Here is a 17,955-nt window from a genome sequence, read left to right on the forward strand (position 1 = left end):
GCTAATGAGGAGGAGAGGGGGGTGGGGGGGCTGTTACCAACTGCCATGCGCCACTTGTTTTCAAGCCATGATGTCTCTTTTTCTCATGAGTGGGCAAAATTCTCATGGGCAGGGAAAGCAGAGAAAGTGTAATCATGGGTGTATTAAGAAAAACTGGATACAAAGATATTGATATCCAAGATTGCAGACCCATACATTTGTTAAGTAGTGTTGCTCAATGGTTGCGTACTCATAGTCCTCTGGCTGAGCCGGTTAAAAGCATGCACAATTTCTCTGGGCGACTTCCTGTCGGCTCTCTGCACACATGAATGGGATAAAATAACGGGTGTTTGTAGTGCTCGGGAACAAATGTAATCATTTGACAGCTTTTCCTGTTGTAGTGATTGTGTTTGTGGAGAGTCCTTGGGCCTTTTATCTTAAAGCTTTGAGCATCACAAACCTCAAAGGCAGACATATCGGAGAAAGATGAATCAAACCCTAAACAAATGAAACTATAGGTGAGACAATCTAATTTGGGTGAACTGACTCTTTAAGACCTGCTCAGAAATCCATGTTTTACTCTCCTAGGAGGAGTCGTCTGATGGACCGCGTAGTAAACCAATCCATATGTCCCTGCTGAGCGCTTCGTGAACCTGTTGGATAATAAGCTTGGAGATAGATGCACAATGCGTGTTTTCCTCAGATCTGACTGTACTGAGCAGCTTCACAAACGGTTTCTGTCTGTTCTGGGGACATTTCCCCTTCTGTGTGAAGTTAAATCATTTGGTTTTAGCAAGATCGTTATAGGAAACATCCACAATGATCTGTAATACTTCTGACAATGTTACAAAATACAGCTATTGGAAAATAAATTCCATCTCTGGGTCTGCTTTTTTTTTTTTGTTTAGTATCATGTTTTCTGTCACCCCGAAAGAAACCAAAACAATAATCAAGTATATAGGAAAAACTAAAGATTCAAAGTAAAGTTTCATTAGAACATTGAAAAGTGTCTTTATTAAAAGGGACATTGATCAACATGAGTACATGTAAATGTGCCATTTTCATCTGCAGTCCCTGTTGCAGGTTGATGGCTTAAAACGAGATACGCTCCAACAATACTACATGTACACATAAAACAAGAAAGACATAGGCATAGACAAGGAAAATGACACATCCACTAATGCAGATTATGACAATTAATGACATAAATTAGGTATCATACACAGTAGACACAGGTAACACACATAAGCACACAAAGAGACACTACTACAGCGACAAACATCGTCCTGGACTATGGCAGTACAGGGGAACGCATTTTAACGTTAAAATGACATTTTCATGCCGTGGGACCTTCACTGATTCTGAGTTGGAACCGGTTCTTGATGCCCAATTCTTACGTAACCAGACGTCTGTTTCTCTGGGATGATGATCCTCGGACCTCAGCAGGACAGTCCCCTCTGAAGCGTTGCGTAAATCTGTCTGTGGTGAGTGTGTCGAGACGCCTGGAGTCAGCGTCACAGCAGTGTGTGTGTGTGTGTGTGTGTCAGTGTGAAGTTCAGCAGTGAGAGTGATGACCACGCCGAGCTGAGGGGGGGAAAGAAAAAACGAGGGATGGAGTGGAGAGTGATATTTTACGACCTTATGATGAAAATCTGAATCTGCAATGTGACCGGTAACTCCAGCTCTCGGGGAAATATACAACTCAGAAAATATTACAGAATTTCCCTTTTGAAATAGTGGAGGAAAAGTAGATGGTCGACCAAAAGAGAAATGTAGCTCAGCGTAAATTCTTTCAGGAAGACCTAACTACTAATTGATGCACTCCTAAATCTACTTAGCTGTATATTATGTATATTTCATCATGTGTGTATAACCGTCTCTTCTCTGTAACTAGTCCCTCCTGATTGAAATGTATCTCAGTGTAAATCCTTTAAGGAAGACCTGACTCTTAATCAGTGCTCCACCTAACTCGTATCAGCTGTTGGAGTTGTTCACCTTTCTGCTAAACCAATCAGAATCGTACACGATGCCAAGGGCCAATCACAGAGTCACAACCCTGCTTTAATTAATCGTTTCTCTCAATGCTGTTCAGCTGTCGTTTAAAATGGAAATATATTCTTGTAAAGAACCTTTACCATCAAAGGCAAAATATATACGTGAAAATCAGTAGGCTACTTGTATTTTTAACCCGTGTGTTGTCTTCCTGTCAACCATGAGAAAAAAAACAACAAGATTTGTCACTTTTTTCAACAATTCTTTTGCTTTTCTGACATTTTTGTCACTTTTTCAACGTTGTAGGTGCTTTATTTTGGTGTTTTTTATTTCGACGGCCCACTTTTTGTGACAAAAATAAATAAATAAACTGAAAACGGGTCAAATTTGACCCAAGGACAACATGAGGGTTCAATGATACTCTCTACTTGACTTGATTTACTGTGTTCATTTCCACCTCTGAAGAAACCGGAAAGTTGTTCCCACTGTCCTCCACCCTGATCATGTCCCCAGGAGGTGATGTCATTGCAGCATCCACTCAGCAGCGTCTCACAGCGGGGATTTTCCTCCAGCTCAATGCTTTGCACTGTGGCCTGCATGTCTTTGGACTGTCAGACTGTTGGGAAAGGGTCTAACGGAGTCAGAACAAAACACAAACTGTTCCTCTGTCTGGACCCCCCCCACTGGATTACATAATTCTTACACTCTGAGGAAGGAAAACTTGAGTCTGTCAAGCTTAAACCATTAGTTTCCAATCTGTGTGTTGGAACCCCGCGATGGGTCGGAAACACAGATCTGAGGGGTTATTTCTAAGTCTCAAGAGAATACATCCTTTGCTTTTTTTAGTGAAACATCTAATTAACTGTTGGATGGATCGCCATAAAAGTTGGTACATGTGCTGTATTCATGGTTCCCAGAGGATTTATCCCAGTGAGTTTTCCTGTAACCCTCCACAACAGGGAAATATCTCAACATTTACAAAATGGGATTTATTTCCAGGGTACAAGCGGCCAAAATGGGTTTCCTCAGGAGGGGGGGGGGGGGGGGGGGGGGGGGGGGGGCTGGCGTCTCCCTTAGAGATAGGGTGAGAATATGACAAATATGAGTATGACGATACAAAATGAAAAAGAAGAGGGAGACATTCATCTTCAGTAAATGATGTTTTTATTGGCCTTCACCACACTTTTTGCCTTTTTAACAATAAATCTGTTTTCTACTTGAACTTTTTTAAGCATTTCAAAGAGAGATAAAGAGGATATTGCACTTAAAACAAGAGATGAAAGTAGAACCATGAAGCAGAAAGGAGGGGAAAAAAAACATCACAAGGCTTTCTCGACAGCACGGCTCGGCCAGGTTACACGCGCCTCCTCAGAACTGCACAGCTTCGCTTCTTCAATATACATCTTTTAAAATAGCATTTCTATGTCAAGTCAGTTTTTTCTGCAGCTATTACAGGAGAACTCAAAAGGTACACATGCACGTACAAGCAGGGCTCACTGAAAACCCACCGTCTTCATGAGGATTTGAGTCTGAATGCCACAGATATTTTTTATTTATTTATTTTTTTTTCACGATACGAAAATGAGTAAGTGTGTGTGTTAAGCTTTGTCTGGAAAAGAGTGTGAATAATAGGAAAATCCTCTATAAATTCAAATGTATTGACATGAGTGTCTGGCAGTCTGGGTTTTGAGTGGTCTGCTCATATGAGTAGTGGTGATTTCTTTAAATTATTAGCCTTTACAGTGATGCAGTACTAAATAGGAATGCAGATTACACAGAGTGGGTTAACACTGACGCACGTCACGGCCAACTTTCACCAGAGAAGCCGTTCTTTTGAAATCAGAAGGAAATAGGAACCTCAACTCAACACCGTTGTCTCCGCTCTGTATGTAACATGTTCATCATGCTGACAACATTTGTAATCTGCAGACAGAAATCAGGATGTTTGTCAAACTGTCATCCAAAGAAAGAAAACCGCGGCGGCTTATTATCTGCACACAAAGTTTTCGTCCCTTGCACAGAGGCGAGATGCATTGCGAGGTTACAACAGCACGGTTGTTACCGCCGGTGTGACCAATGAGTCAGACGTACCATATGATGCACAGTAACCAAGGCAACCAGGAGATCAAAGTCCTCCGCGGAGAACGTAAAGGTAATCTGCATCTTCACATTCAAATCAACTGGAGCCGCTGAAGTTTAGGCTCCCTGCAGCCCTCTGCTATTTTGAGTTTTAAAGAGCTATCGCATTTTATGTACATGCATCTGTTGTACATGCATCACTTGACTAGAGTCGAGGGAATAAATGATCATACAGAAGAATAACTAGACTTTTTACTGTGGGTCATAAAATAGCAACCCCTGTGAGGCGTGTTGGTCCTGTAATTTCTTATATATTAAGTTTTGTTCCCAGTTAAAATCTATTAAACTACTCAAAACTTATCAAAATATAAAATCATTAATCATCAAACTAAAAATCAAACTAAAAGCACGTCTACACTTATAACTATGTTAATAAAGTGTTACTTAAAAACATCCACTGATTTACCACTGAAAGGAAAGAGAGTTAAATCATACAATCTAAAAACACAATGCATTAAGTTAAGGTGATTGTGGCTTTAAAAAAAAAAAAAAAAGACAAACCATATTATCTGGAATATTTAAACCATAATACATCAGCACATGTTTTCAGTGCAAATGCTGTAATTGTCATTTTAAAGTGCCCATATTATGCTCATTTTCATGGTTCATATGTGTATATAGAGCTTGTACCAGAATAGGTTTACATGGTTTACTGCTAAAAAAAAAACATGTTCTTTGTTGTGCTGCACATTGCTGCAGCTCCTCTTTTCACCCTGTGCGTTGAGCTCTCTGTTTTAGCTACAGAGTGAGACATCTCACTTCTGTTCTATCTTTGTTGGGAGTCGCACACGCGCAGTACCTAGGTAAGGACTGCTGGCCAATCAGAAGCAGAGTTTGAGGGTCACTAGCAGCTAGGCGAGCATCATAACGTGCGTTACAAAGTGACGCACGTTCGTCACGGAAGTAAAGGCTGGAGTACAATAGAGCTGTTTGGAGTGTTTTCTGTTGAAAGTCCCTTTGGGGGGGGACTTTGGGCTTTTTAACTTTGTAAACCTATAACATACACAAAAAAATGCATACCACATTAAAAGGAAAGGGGAAAAGCCAAAAAAGCATAATATGAGCATGTTTTGTTTTCTGTTTTTGTTTTATTTATTTTTTGTTTTGTTATAACTGCTTACACTTTTCTGTTCCCTGTATCTGTCTTTTATTGTATGTAAAGCGACCTTGAGTGTTCAGAAAGGCGCTGTTAAATAAAATGTATTATTATTATTATTATTAATGAAGATTTAAGACTGTTAAGTTTTGCACACTAGTTGCTTTTTGTGCTTCTTTGAGTGGCAGCTCCAGGAAAATGCAACAGCTGTAATACTGAGTTGGTGCTTTTTAAAAGTGCCATTTTTACGCTGAATACGTACAACTTTGACCTTTTTTTGGTGCACCGACGTTCTCACTGACAAAACTCCCAAAACAACAGAGGAGACCAACTCGCCGAAGCCTCCGCCACCGAGCCGAGGGTGAACCGCACACTTGGAGGATGCCACCTTGAATTTCTACGACGAAAAACACATTTTCTCCCCCCTTTCCAGGACAGCAAGACAGAAGGCACATGTGGGTGACAGTCTAACCTCTAACCATCAATCAAACCGACCAGCTCTGTTCACCAGGCAAACACAATCGCTCCTCGCAAACCACATGCTGCTATTGTTGTATCGGAATACATTCTTTATTTTTTAACCCAGATTTTGTATAAATAACTTTGAGACGCAACATCTGCTATGAGGGTTGTCGACTTCCCTCTTACGAGCTTCGAGTGCTGTTCTGCATGTAAAGATAGTAACAGGTAGAATCCAAAGATCAGGATGATGATTTTATACTTGTATCACCGCCTCTGCCTTCAGTTCCCCCTCATGATCCTCAGCAACGATATGTTTACTGGAAATACACTGAAAATATACATCAAAGACCACAGAAACAATTATAGAGAGAATCTTATTCGGCAAATCCCGCCGTATGAAATAACAGCCACAGATAAATTCTTATTCTTACTGTAACGATTGGTTTTCACTTTGAGATAACGGTAGTAATATCATAATTCACTACAATACAGATTCATGACTATGATCTTTCCTATCCTACCGCAAATATACTCAAAAGACCATTTTTTATTTCACTATGTCAGAAGGAGGCACAAAGTTCAACACTGGGACTGTTGTTTTAGAAGAACGACAGAAAGGGACAACAGAGGAGAGTCAAGTAAAAATGATCACAATTAGCCTCAAATAGCCTCTAATAAGATTTTCTATCAGCAAATGTATTAAATTGACAACCTTTATTGTGAAAGGTCCGATGTTCGGGTCTCAGTGGAAGAATATATTTTGCTGCTGGCTTTAAAGTGTGCAAACTTGTGCTTTGATTTATGCCAATTATTAGTCAAGCAACTAAACATCAATTTTGTATTGTTTTCTGTATGAACACAATGGGCATTTTGTCTCTGCCAATGAACATAGACTCCATTGTCTCACAGGTTGTGGACAAACAAATAGTTAGGAACAGAAAGAAAACTGCACTCCCTTTAAAAAGGACTAGAAATCATGATAATAATAGTAATAATAATAATGGAGGACATAGTTGTCAGAAAACTACCTTTGTAAAACTAATTGTGATAGGACACAACAAGCTTATGAATGAATACAAATCTAGAAAAGAGTAGACAGTTATCCAGGTCTGTTTCTGCTTGTTGCTCAGTAGCCCAAGGCAGAGGCAGATTTGCATATCAGGCTATAGAGGAGGGCAATTAAAACCAGATCTACACTGGGGAGGCCAGGAGGAGGGAGAGAGGACACAAGGGTCTTAAAACTCAATCTTGCAAGCGGGGAAAGACTCGTCCTGCATGACGACGGTGCTGCTGGAGGCCAGGACCATGATGTTGAGCTCCTGCTGCCTCTCATGAGTCTGCTGGTACCAGTCACGGGTCACCTCCGTGTCGTGGGTGGGGATCAGCGTCACCTGAGCGGGAGACAGGAGATCAGGAAATGTCACGATAAGTCTATATAAAACAACGTTTTCATTTCCGTGATTGATGTCCCTCATTTTCGGCCGGATGTCCGTTACCTTCGTTTTCTTTTTTGTCGGCATTTTAAACTACATTGTTTGCTGATCTGATTATATTTATGTTGACATCAATTTGTGATTATTTGTTCGGTGACTTCACGTTCAGAAAACGAGTTCAGAGTTGTTCTAAAAGCTCTCATGTGTTTTTTTTTCCTTCTGTGATTTTATATTCAGCTCAGATGTGTGTGAAAATTTGACACAAATGAAAAGTTTAGATTTAGGTTCTGCAAGTTCTCACATAATGTTCTACAAACATCCTGAGATAAGCTTAAACTTGATGAAAAGCTGTAGGAAAAGTAGCTGATTGAGTTTGTTGTTAAACGTAAAGCGTGGGGAAGCCAAAGCAGTGTTATCTTACCTATGTTTACTTTGTATAAATGTGTTTATTTTGATATTATTTTGTTGTTGAATTCAGTTTAGTTCTTGCCTAGATATCATGCCTCATAATTTCTCCGCTTTGACTTAAAAAGTCCCCTGTCTTGGTCTTTAATGAAAGGAAATTTCTTTTCTTTGATCTGTTACCTGCAGGTTTGATCCCCACTGAGCTTTGCCATCCAGAAGGGCATTGAGGACTCCTCGGCTGGGTTCACCGCTTGCTGTGTCGTTTCCGCTCACCACATAGTATGCAGAGCGAATGCGTTTGAAAAACTCTTGGTCCACATTTTTGGCACTGCAGTGGTTGGGAATGTAAGCCAAGTCCACATATATAGGAAGGCCTGGACCCGCTGCAGTGCCAGACTTCTGAGAACCTGGATGGGAGAACAAAACCAAACTGTCACTTTTGGTAAAATCATTTATCTTTAAAAAAAACCATGGTAGTATTAACGATTTTTTCTGAAAAGCTTTCAAGTTTATCTTTAGAGGTTTGCTCACCTGAACTACTCTTGACACCGTTGGTCAGCCCCTTGCTCGGGTTGTAGCTCGACCTGGAGAGGTCATCGTCTTTGGAGCCCTGTCCATCTGACAGACGAGACATCCGTGAGCTCTTGTCTGCCTCCTTCTTCTTAAGCGAGGCGCTGCGAGGAGACGGCGTCTGTTTGACAGGCATGGGCGACCTCTTACGCCTAGCCGGTGATGCTGATTTGGTTTTTCCCGAAGTCTTCTTTAAACTCTTGGCTTTTGGTTCTTTCTTAACTATGCCATTATCCAAAGAGTCAGGATCCACCATGCAAACGTCTGGGCGTGGGGGGTGAGGAATAGGGTCCATGAGGGGAGCAGGAGGAGGGTCATTGCTCCTCCTAGAGGATTGGCTGCCTCCCCTGGTAGCAGATAATTTATCAACAGGCATGTAGTCTGCATCCTCATCTGAGTCCATGTTGCCTTCGCCAACGACCGAAGGGTATTCCTCAGTGCCTGGAGGCACATCAGAGTCGGACTGAGAGGCTAGAGATTCGCTGATGGAGGTGGGCGGTGTGTCCTCCGTGGCCAAAACTAGCCCTGCTGACATGCTGCGAGCTTGCTGCAGAGAGCTGCTCTGAAACTGGTGATGATGGGGCTGCTTGTTAGCCCTTCTCTTGACCGACAGATCATGCACATCAGCCTCCTGCGATTGGTCACTCCTTTGCCCGTGCTCCTCGTCATCCTCGTCGCTGGATAGCTGCCCCATGCATGGGTTTATGAAGGAAGGCGAGAGGTCGTGTTTGGGCTGCCTGTAGTCGGAGGAGGAATATCCAGGAGAGCTGCGGCTGGTGTAAGAGGAGGTGGCTCCCATGGGCACATCACCAGCAAGATCCTGATCGCTGTCATCGTCATCGTCGTCATCCTGACCCCCTTGGCTGCACTCTTCAGCGTAGAATGGAGAGCAGAACGGCTGATCGGTTGAAGAGAGTGACAGCGGGCGGGCAGGGTGCTCCGGCTCCATCTCACACTCCTCTTCAAACTCTTCATCATGGCGGTAATGGGGAGGGGAGTCTCCGGGCACCATGCCCATCTGGGGTTTTGACATCTCCCACTCAAAAGAGCTCCTGTAAGCTGCCGCTCCCTCTCTGGGCTCCACCTTGGCTGGGCCTGAAGATGTACCACTGGATGCTGCACCAGCAGGGAGGGTGCTGCTTAAGCCGACCTCCATGGGGCCGTTGACCGGGTCTGGCTTGCTGGCCTGAAGAGGGGAGGGCACGTAGGAGCCAAGAACATCGGGCAGGGCACCAGCCGTATTTTCACTGCCAGCTGGAGCAACATGCTTGTCAGAAAATGAGAGGTTAGCAGACTGGCCGCTGGAAAGTGTCCTGGTCATCTCACGCATGTAAGCTTCCTCATCCTCTTCCTCACTGCTGTCAGTCTCCTCAAAGTAGTGCTTGCCTTCTGTGTCCGGGCGTGGGGAAGAAGTGACGCCAAATAAAGCGGCGCTGGCTGCCTCTTTGTCTTGGGACAGCTCTGTAGGTTGAGCAAATGGTCCCGCAGAGGCCCCAAACCCAACAGCCATGTCGAGCTTGGATCCTACCGACCATTCAGGCTTATAGAAGCAGTCCGAATGAGGGCCTTTGTCCATTACTTCAGCTGTTGAAGTTGTATACTCCTTTTTGTCCTCAGCAAAGGCAGTGGAAGAGAGCGAAGGGAAGGATTTGACCTCCTCAAATGGGCTGTGGGGTGAGAAGCGAGCTAAATTGGAAGTGGATTCAGCCATGGTTGTAGCCGTGATCTGTTTTTCAGACACTTCTAAGTAGTCGTCTTTTGTGCCAGCGGAGCCACAGTAGGGTGGATCCATGACCAGTGAGTGTTCTTCTTTAAAGGAGGAGTACTCAAAGAGAGGCTCGGCAGGAGTCTCGAGTTCCTCTCCAAACTGACGGCTGGTGGAGAGGGAGCCCGAGGTGGAGGAGGAGTAGCTATAGGCCGAAGAGGAGGAGTACCCAGGGGCAGCGGTGGTTGTGTACTGAAAGCTTGTGTCCAGTGATCTCTTACTCAGGTCTGGTATCTTCTGTTTCTCAAAATCCAGATCATCCCTGTCATTCTGGTAATAACTGTCCTCTGTTGATTTCAAAGTGAAATCCTCTTTAACTTTGTCTGTGGTCGGACTTAAAAAAGAGTCTTTCTCACCACTTCCATATGAGTATTCAAATCCTGATGTGTAGGCAGAGAAACCTGTAGCTCCTAAATCCATTGGCTTTCCACTGAAGGAGTCAATTGTGGCTTTGTGTTCAGCCTTTGTGAGTGAGCTGGAGCTGCTCGGCTTCCCCTGGCTGTTATAGCCGTATCCAGCCATGGAAACCATAAATTCAGGCCTATTTGAGCCAAACATTTCACAGATTGGACTTTTGACTTCCTTCTCTGACTTCTCTTTGGCGCCTTTTTCCATATCAGAATCAACAGCGTCTTCGTTGTCGTCCTCCTCCTCTTCCTCCTCCTCATCATCATCATCTTCTTCGACAACTTCATCATCATCATAGTCCTCCTCGTCCCTTGCTGTTAGTTTTCGCATATCAACCTCCAAACTAGATCCTTTCCTGTCGTAGCCTGTGGTGGCAGGTTTGTCTGCATCATTTATTGAGGAGTACGTCTGGATCTTTGGGCCGCCGTCAATCTGGCTTTTAAAAGAGACGTCTTTTTCTGATGATAAAGAAGTGGACGAGGCCTCGGGTCTATCAGCCAATGAAGGGAATCGGATACCTATGTCTTGTTCAAATGTCTCTTTTCCTTTGACGTCTTCGAAAAGAGGTACAGCAGCAGTGCTCTCTGAGTCAAGCCACGATGAGGAGGAGGACTCTTTTCCATAAGAGACAGTAAATCCCTCCTTCTCTGACATCTTGTCTGTGGCTGTTACCGAGGATGGGGACTCGAGTTTCTGCGAATCCACTTCAACCTTTGCGGTGTCCTCCGCTTTATCTAAGGACTCCTGACGATATGAATCAGAGTCCACTGAGCCATAAATGTCACTGTAAGAGAATGTTTTTCCATGCACATAGGGTGTGTCCTGTCTTATATACATGGCCTTTTCTTTGGTCTCCTTCTCTGGAAAGTTATAGAGACTGAAATGAACATTTTTCTCTGTCTCTTTAATTGCAACACCTGTTTCCTCTGTGGTTTCATTTTTTGAGTCCACTTTGCTTTGATTGGTTGATGAGGGCTCATTAGACCCTATTCCACTTTGATTATCATCATCTTCTTCATCTTCATCTGAGTACATCACCTGAGGAATTGGCTTTTTCTCTGTGTTGAAAGACAACGACGTCTTGTCCAAGCTCTTGACTTCTGTTTCTGTCTTTGCAGATGTAGCCTCAGAGGCGAAGTCGTCATCTAAGAAGCACCCCTCTTTTGCCTCCATAAGCTTGGCCTTAACAGCGGGCTGTAGATCCTTTTTGGCATAATAGTCATCTTCCTCTTCAATGGATTCATTGGATTCTTCTTGAGACTCTTCAGACACTGGGTTGTCACCTACCATACCAATATAGGCAGTACTGTCTGAGATAACGACTGACTTCTGGGTGTCAGCTTTAACATTTAACCCTGCTTCATCTTTGTCTTCTGTCTTAAAGGGTTTCTCTTCTGTCGGAGAGTAGCCACTGCTTGTGGGCATAGACTGTGTGGGTGAGGCCAGTTTCATGGTGCTGTCATCTGGACTTAGACATCTTTCCTCACTATCCTGCCTGGAGTGGGACTCTAAATCTAATCCAGAGGAGAAAGATGGAGGGGGTGAAAAAGGCTTTGTATCTGCACCAGTCTTAAATCCCTCTGTGCTAAAGAGAGATTGGTTTTCTTTGACAGCCTGCGTGGGAGAGGACTTCATGGTAGAGCAGGGTGGAGAAGGAGGAGAGAAAGGCGCAGAGGGAGATTTCTGCTTTTCTTGGAGCAGCATGAAGGATGCCTGTTCGTAGCCCTCTTGGAGTTTACCCAGAGGGATGTCGACGTTCGGAGTCTGGTCCTCGTCCTCGTCTTCCTCGTCCTCTTCTTCCTCATGGACTGATTTAATCTTTGCATCCCCAGATTCCATCTCGGGAATGTTGGGCTGGTACTCGTCCGAGGAAGGAGACTTGAAGCACTTGTCGTCCTCCAGAGAGGAGGTGGGTGAGATGGTTCCTGCCGAGTGAAGATAGTCCTTCCCATGGACAGCCTCAGCGCGTAATGGGGTACTGTTGATTGTGTCAAGCAGGAGAGAGTTCCTCCCAGCCTCCTCGGTCTGTGGCGCTGTCACAGAGGCTATTGACTGGTCCTCGGCTACAGATGTGGCAAAGGATGACAGTTTGTCATATTCTGTTATGGATGTTGCAGAGGAGATGTGCTCTTCCTCTGCAAGAGGGGCAGCAATGATGGCAGGATAAGGTGCGAGCTCAGGCTCGTGCCCTCCCATGAAGGCTTTGGGTTTGATGTCAGACACACTGGAGCACTTCATCTCTTTTATACCTTGCATGGAGTCAAAGGTACCAGGGACATCAGGGACAGATATGTCATAGGAGCCCACATCGTAGCGCAAATGTGGGATCCTATCTTCTGGATCCTCGTGGATCTCTTCATCAGAGATGGTCTGTTCAGTCTCTGAGTAACCAGGGATTGTCTCGTCTTGGATGAAGGAGAATTGCTCCGAGGCGGAGGCCGCTACTTGCCCAAACAGGGCTGTGGTTGACAAAGGTTTTTTCTCAGTTGGCTTGGTGTCCCACTCCGTTCCAGTTTTTTCCTTTTTCGCCACCTCTGCTCTATATTTCAGGACCTCATCATCTTCCGTTCCTTCAAATTCGGCTTTTTCAATGACATCCCCCTCCTCCTCTGAGCTGTCACATTTCTTTGATCTGTCTTCTATGTGGTCCGTTACATGGTATTTGTCATATTTCTCCATTTGCTCCTCTTCATACTTCTTGTCAAAGGCATTGCTTGCTTCCTTCTTTTCAGTGGCTGTAACCTGTACTGAAGCACACTTGTCTTTGTTGTATTCCTGTTTGACGGGGGATTTGGGTGAAGCAGATTGTATCTCAGTGGCTGGGGATGGGACCCTCTCATCGGGGACAACTGAGGAAGGAACTTTAGTATCTGTGTGCAGCAAATACCCAAACATCACATCATTCTGAATAGGCTCACTCTTCTTTGACAGCTCTTCTTGTTTCAGAGCCTCAAAGTCCTCAGTGAGGTCCTCTGGGGAGGACACAATGGACCTGTCAGCCAAAGCTGCTGCTGCAATCTCCTCAGGGATGTTCTTTGGGACTGGCTTTTTCTCATTTGCTTCCTCTTTCACTACTTTGTTTTTGTCTGTTTTGGGTTTAGCCTGACTCTTAGCTTTATGCAGAGTTTTTCTCACTTCAGGGGTGAGCGGCTTCAGGTCAGGTTTTGTGATTTTTCTCAGTTCCGGTTTACTTGAGTCCTTCTTTTTATCCTCCTTGGCTTTCCTTTCCTTTTTCTCTTCTTTTCTTATATTTTCATCTTTCTTTGCTTCACGTTTTTCTTTCTTTATTTCCTTTTTCTCTTTGTCTTTTTTTTCATCCATTTTGGATGATTTTTCTTGCTTGGCAGTTTTTTCCTTGGATGTTTTCTTTTTCTCTGTCTTGCCTGCCACAGGCGCAACCTCACTGTTTTTCTGTTGTTTGGTGGCTTTCAGACTTTCACTTTTGAGCTTCTTCTCCTCTTTCTTTTCAACTTTATTCTCTTTAGTGATATCACTCTTGGACTCTTCCTCCTGTCCACTGGCTTCTTTCTTTGTTGTTTTAGAGTGAGGTTTGGGTGAAGACTTGAGACTCTCTTTGCTGTCCGTTCTTGATCTTATTTTAGTCTGTTTGATGATGGGAGGAGGTGCACCAGATGATATGTCCTTTTGGGTCGCCACTGGGTATCGCAAGAAGTCCAGGTGTTTCAGTTTCTCGAGGCCCTCCAAGATTTTATTCTGCGGTGCATTTCCAGGGAAGAGCACCCTAACTATCTTTTCTGTTGGACGGTGGGGAATCCAAACTATGAGAGCAGTAACTGATGTCAAATAGGGGACCGATATTTCTCCTTCTTTTCCATTGGCCATCGTAATCCCGGTTTTGGCTTTGCTGTTTCCAGCCCATTTCTGCATTAGAAACTGCATCTCTTTGCTCTCTTTTACAGGGTTTAAGACATACATGTCTAACTTCCCCACACCAAGTTTGTGGAACAGTGTGATTGGTTCGATGGTGTTGCTGACTACCCTGTGAAGAGGCTCTGGTGTGATACCAAGCTTGTTGAGGTACTGCAACGTAAGAGATGCTTCCTCAATGCTTCGTTTCACTTTCAGCGTCGACTCGGGCATCCTAAGCTTCTCCGGGACATTGAAAAACACAATTCCAAGCTCAGGAGAGATCAGGTTCTTCATCCATTCGCCGTTGCTGCTGGAGCCAGATCCTTGGTTACGCTCCTCTTCTTGTTCTGCAATCTTCCTCTGGAACAACCCGTTGATACCAGGGAGGTTGTCCGCACCAATATGGGTGAGCAGAACAGAGTCGATCCTGTCCAGGTGGCGAACCAGCTTCCAGAAGCAGGACTTTCGATCAGACCCTCCATCCACCAGGATGTTGAATCCGTTGACAGCGAACAGAGCGGAATCTCCCCTGCCGCCGGGGAAGATGTAGCAGCAGGGTTTGGACAGCTTCAGAAAACCTCCAGAAGTTGGGGGCTCCAGGAGGTCAAAGGACGACGGCACATCCACTGTCTCAGAGACATATTCAGTGAACTCTTTGACTCCGTCCATGTTGGGCAGGTAAGGTTCTGGGTTCAGGCGGTATTCCAGAAGATTTTGGAGTGACTGCTGCTCCTGGCTTTGGCCTAGGGAGCTCCAGCCCCCGTCTCCCTGACAGGAAACAGTAAGCCTGGCCGGCTGCTCTGAAGAGGCCTTGGTCAGGAGTTCAATCACCTGGAAACACAGTAAGAATGAGAAACAACCTAAATAAAAGTTGATCCATACACTGGAAAGATTTATTTGGAGAGAAAGTGCACCAGGCTCACTTGAGGGTTGGAGATGACGTTGGAGAAGTGTTGCCAAGTGAATGCTCCACCTTGCAGTAGGATGTCACCTCCCTGCTCTGAGCTCTGGCCGCTCAGGATCAGCAACTTATTTCCAGCAAAGTCAGTGATCAGAGAGTGAATCTGGGTAGAGGACAGGATAACCAATAACATTATTGTTTTGTAAAAATAAATCTTCCATAAGTCCTCAACATCAAATCACAAAAGTCAAATGTACTGTACTGGAAAGATGAAGAATATTTGGGGTGACAAAGCAAGCAATTTAGTTTCCAACAAAAAAAGCTCAAATCATCTTACATGTATCAGGAATTCACTGAGTTGCAATATCTTATTTGATTTGAGTGCTGTTGAGTTTAAGAGCTGCTCAATCTGTCCTCGAAGTTGATGTCATCCAGCCCCACTCAATGAAAAAAAAACTAAAGACACTTCTAAAACATTCAATTGCAACAGAATGAAAAGGAGATGAAAGGTCAAATTTTTATTTTGAAAAACTGTTCAAACACCAAATATAAATTTAAGAGTCTAAAATTACTTGTAAGAGTTGAATAGTTTAAACCACTACCACTTCATGCCCAAAATAGATCGTTTGGAAAAGGAAGTGTTTCTTCTAATTCTATCCAGCAAAAAAGGAACAACAAATAGAGTGGCCATTTATTTTAGACGTGTTATTTTTTGATAAATCAGATCTAAAAGATAAATCAAATCTGCCAAAGTTGCTGCAGCATGCAGATGATTACTAGCAGGAGTGACATGGACCTCCCATTGGTGCTGAATGGTGAACAACAGGTGTTGCTGTGTTTCAGACTGAACACACTCCTCAGTGTGAATTCAATAAATGATCCTGCAGGATTCAGAGCAGTGGGTCATCATCAACCTGCTGGGTTTTGTCTGTGTTGTCCAGGTGTGTGACTTACCTCTGAGGCAGCGGTCTCCTCTGATGGGTTCACCAACACCGTTGTCTCGAGTACATCACTCTTATACTGGAGAATCCGCTGGCCTGCAGGAGACAGAGACATAAAAAATATACCTCATAACTACAACCAGATTAAATAATGACAAAGTAACAGAGGCCTTCTTCTGATGGGGAGAATAGCTTTTAGTTGCTAATATTACAGGATCAATCTACAACACTTAAACAGAGATACAATCCCACAATGCATATATGCAAAAAACAAACACATCTTGATAGGGAATATTCTTACATTTCTAATATGTGGAAGTTAGGGACCGGTCGGTATTCATGGAATGGACCACCGGAGGACAATGGAGGAGGGTCATGTTTTTAATTCTTTATTGAGGGAGGCTTCCCTATGAAAACTGCCTGCTGGCTCTAGCTTCATATTTAGAGTGCAGATATGAGATATTTTCATCTAACTTTTGTCAAGAAAACAAAAGCTTAAACTTCAATAAACATATGTCCTAAAACGTCAAACCGTTGCTAGGAACACTTCAAAAAGCTACAGTTTAGGTGTAATGATCTGGGCATTATGGCGTCACATCTCCCTTCTAACAACCATCTGAAGAGTGGGACGTCACATCCCGACATCTCTAGCAGTCATGACCAAGTAAAAAGATTTGAAAAACATCTCCGTACCTGGAGATTGGCATGGTTTTATTTCAGATAGCTTAATAGCTGGTTTGATTTGCATTGAGAAATGATCTTATGGAAAGTTCCCCATGCCTATCTCTATGTATGGTGAAGGGTATGTGATGTTGGGGGCTATTTTTAAATTAAAAAGGCGAAGGGAACTTTATCAGGATATATTGTATCCTGTATCCATTAAATAACTGGCCTTTAATAATAAAAATCTGCCTCTATGGGAATTTAACACAAGGGTGTGTATACTTGTGCCTCCTACATTTTAAGGAAGAACATGTATTTCGTTACAATATATTATTCATTCACAATGAAAATTGGTGTCCTTAAAGGTTTTAATTAAGGCATTAAGATCAATTTCCAAAAGATGTTTTTTATTCCTCTTTTAATTCAACTTTAGCATGGGTTCATTAACTTGTAGATTAACCTCCTAGTGGGTCATTACAAACTAATGCTTTACAAGCCAACATAACTTTATTTTTTATTTCTAGTGGGGATTTAAAAGTTTCTAAAGACACAAAATATGTCAGGCAGAGACTTGTGTCTGAATATTTAACTCTGTTAAACCATCATTTAGCTTCAATTACCTGCCTGCTTTCATACTGCTGGTTAGGATGTAACAGAATAATAAAAACTCAATAGAATGTCTGAGAAAACTCTAAAGGAGAATTGCTGTACACTGTGTGTAAAATGTTTCCCAGAATGAAAATACTCAAAACCAGCATAATTTAATGACATTACAACGCCCTGTTTTCCAGCATCTGTCAACACAATACACTGCACATACAGCCGTGCACACACATCCCCAACCCTGCCATGTCTCCTCTTTCGCTCACTTGCCATCTTATTCATCCACTGGCTCTATCTAAAGCCCCCCTTGACAATTTTAATCCTGGAAATACGCTCTTTTCATATACAATCACAACAGAAACACACAAAAATAATCCCTCCGCCATAAGCCTCATTGGCTGTTGCTATGGGGATGCTTCTCCGGCCATTGCTGCTAGCTAAGTTACACTGACCCAGTCTTGGCTGAGGGAGACGCATTGCAGCATTTCTGCGAGAGGGAGGGGAGGCTCGTACTGCATGACAGTATGCACGCAGCATCACATAGTACAGGAGGTGAAGGCGAGTGCCAAAGCAGCAGCAGTATTAGCATGCAGGCGCTTCATCAGGGGATCTATATTTAGCATGTAAGATGTTGCTGCTCTCGTCTTCGGCCTGTCGCTGGGTGTTAATGTCTCCTTCCCCAGCTGGAAGACAAGGCCAGATGCTTGGAGAGTAAACCATTTAAAATT

At 43.6% G+C, this 17,955-nt stretch overlaps 1 protein-coding gene across 3 annotated transcripts in view; it reads right to left on the minus strand.

Moving 5' to 3' along the window:
* Nucleotides 1-5,433: 5,433 nt before the first annotated feature.
* The window catches only part of map1aa (microtubule-associated protein 1Aa), a 39,015-nt gene continuing 26,493 nt past the window's right edge, over nucleotides 5,434-17,955 (minus strand). For all 3 annotated transcript variants that reach the window (XM_034898267.1, XM_034898345.1, XM_034898423.1), the window contains 5 exons: nucleotides 15,975-16,057; nucleotides 15,043-15,183; nucleotides 8,038-14,950; nucleotides 7,687-7,913; nucleotides 5,434-7,059 (listed from right to left, as the gene is read on the minus strand). In XM_034898267.1, the coding sequence (XP_034754158.1) occupies nucleotides 6,904-7,059; nucleotides 7,687-7,913; nucleotides 8,038-14,950; nucleotides 15,043-15,183; nucleotides 15,975-16,057 (7,520 nt within the window). In that variant the 3' untranslated portion in view covers nucleotides 5,434-6,903. The remainder of the gene's footprint in view (nucleotides 7,060-7,686; nucleotides 7,914-8,037; nucleotides 14,951-15,042; nucleotides 15,184-15,974; nucleotides 16,058-17,955) is intronic.

The sequence above is a fragment of the Etheostoma cragini genome, chromosome 1, assembly GCF_013103735.1.
Source record: "Etheostoma cragini isolate CJK2018 chromosome 1, CSU_Ecrag_1.0, whole genome shotgun sequence".
Taxonomy (NCBI): Eukaryota; Metazoa; Chordata; class Actinopteri; order Perciformes; family Percidae; genus Etheostoma; species Etheostoma cragini.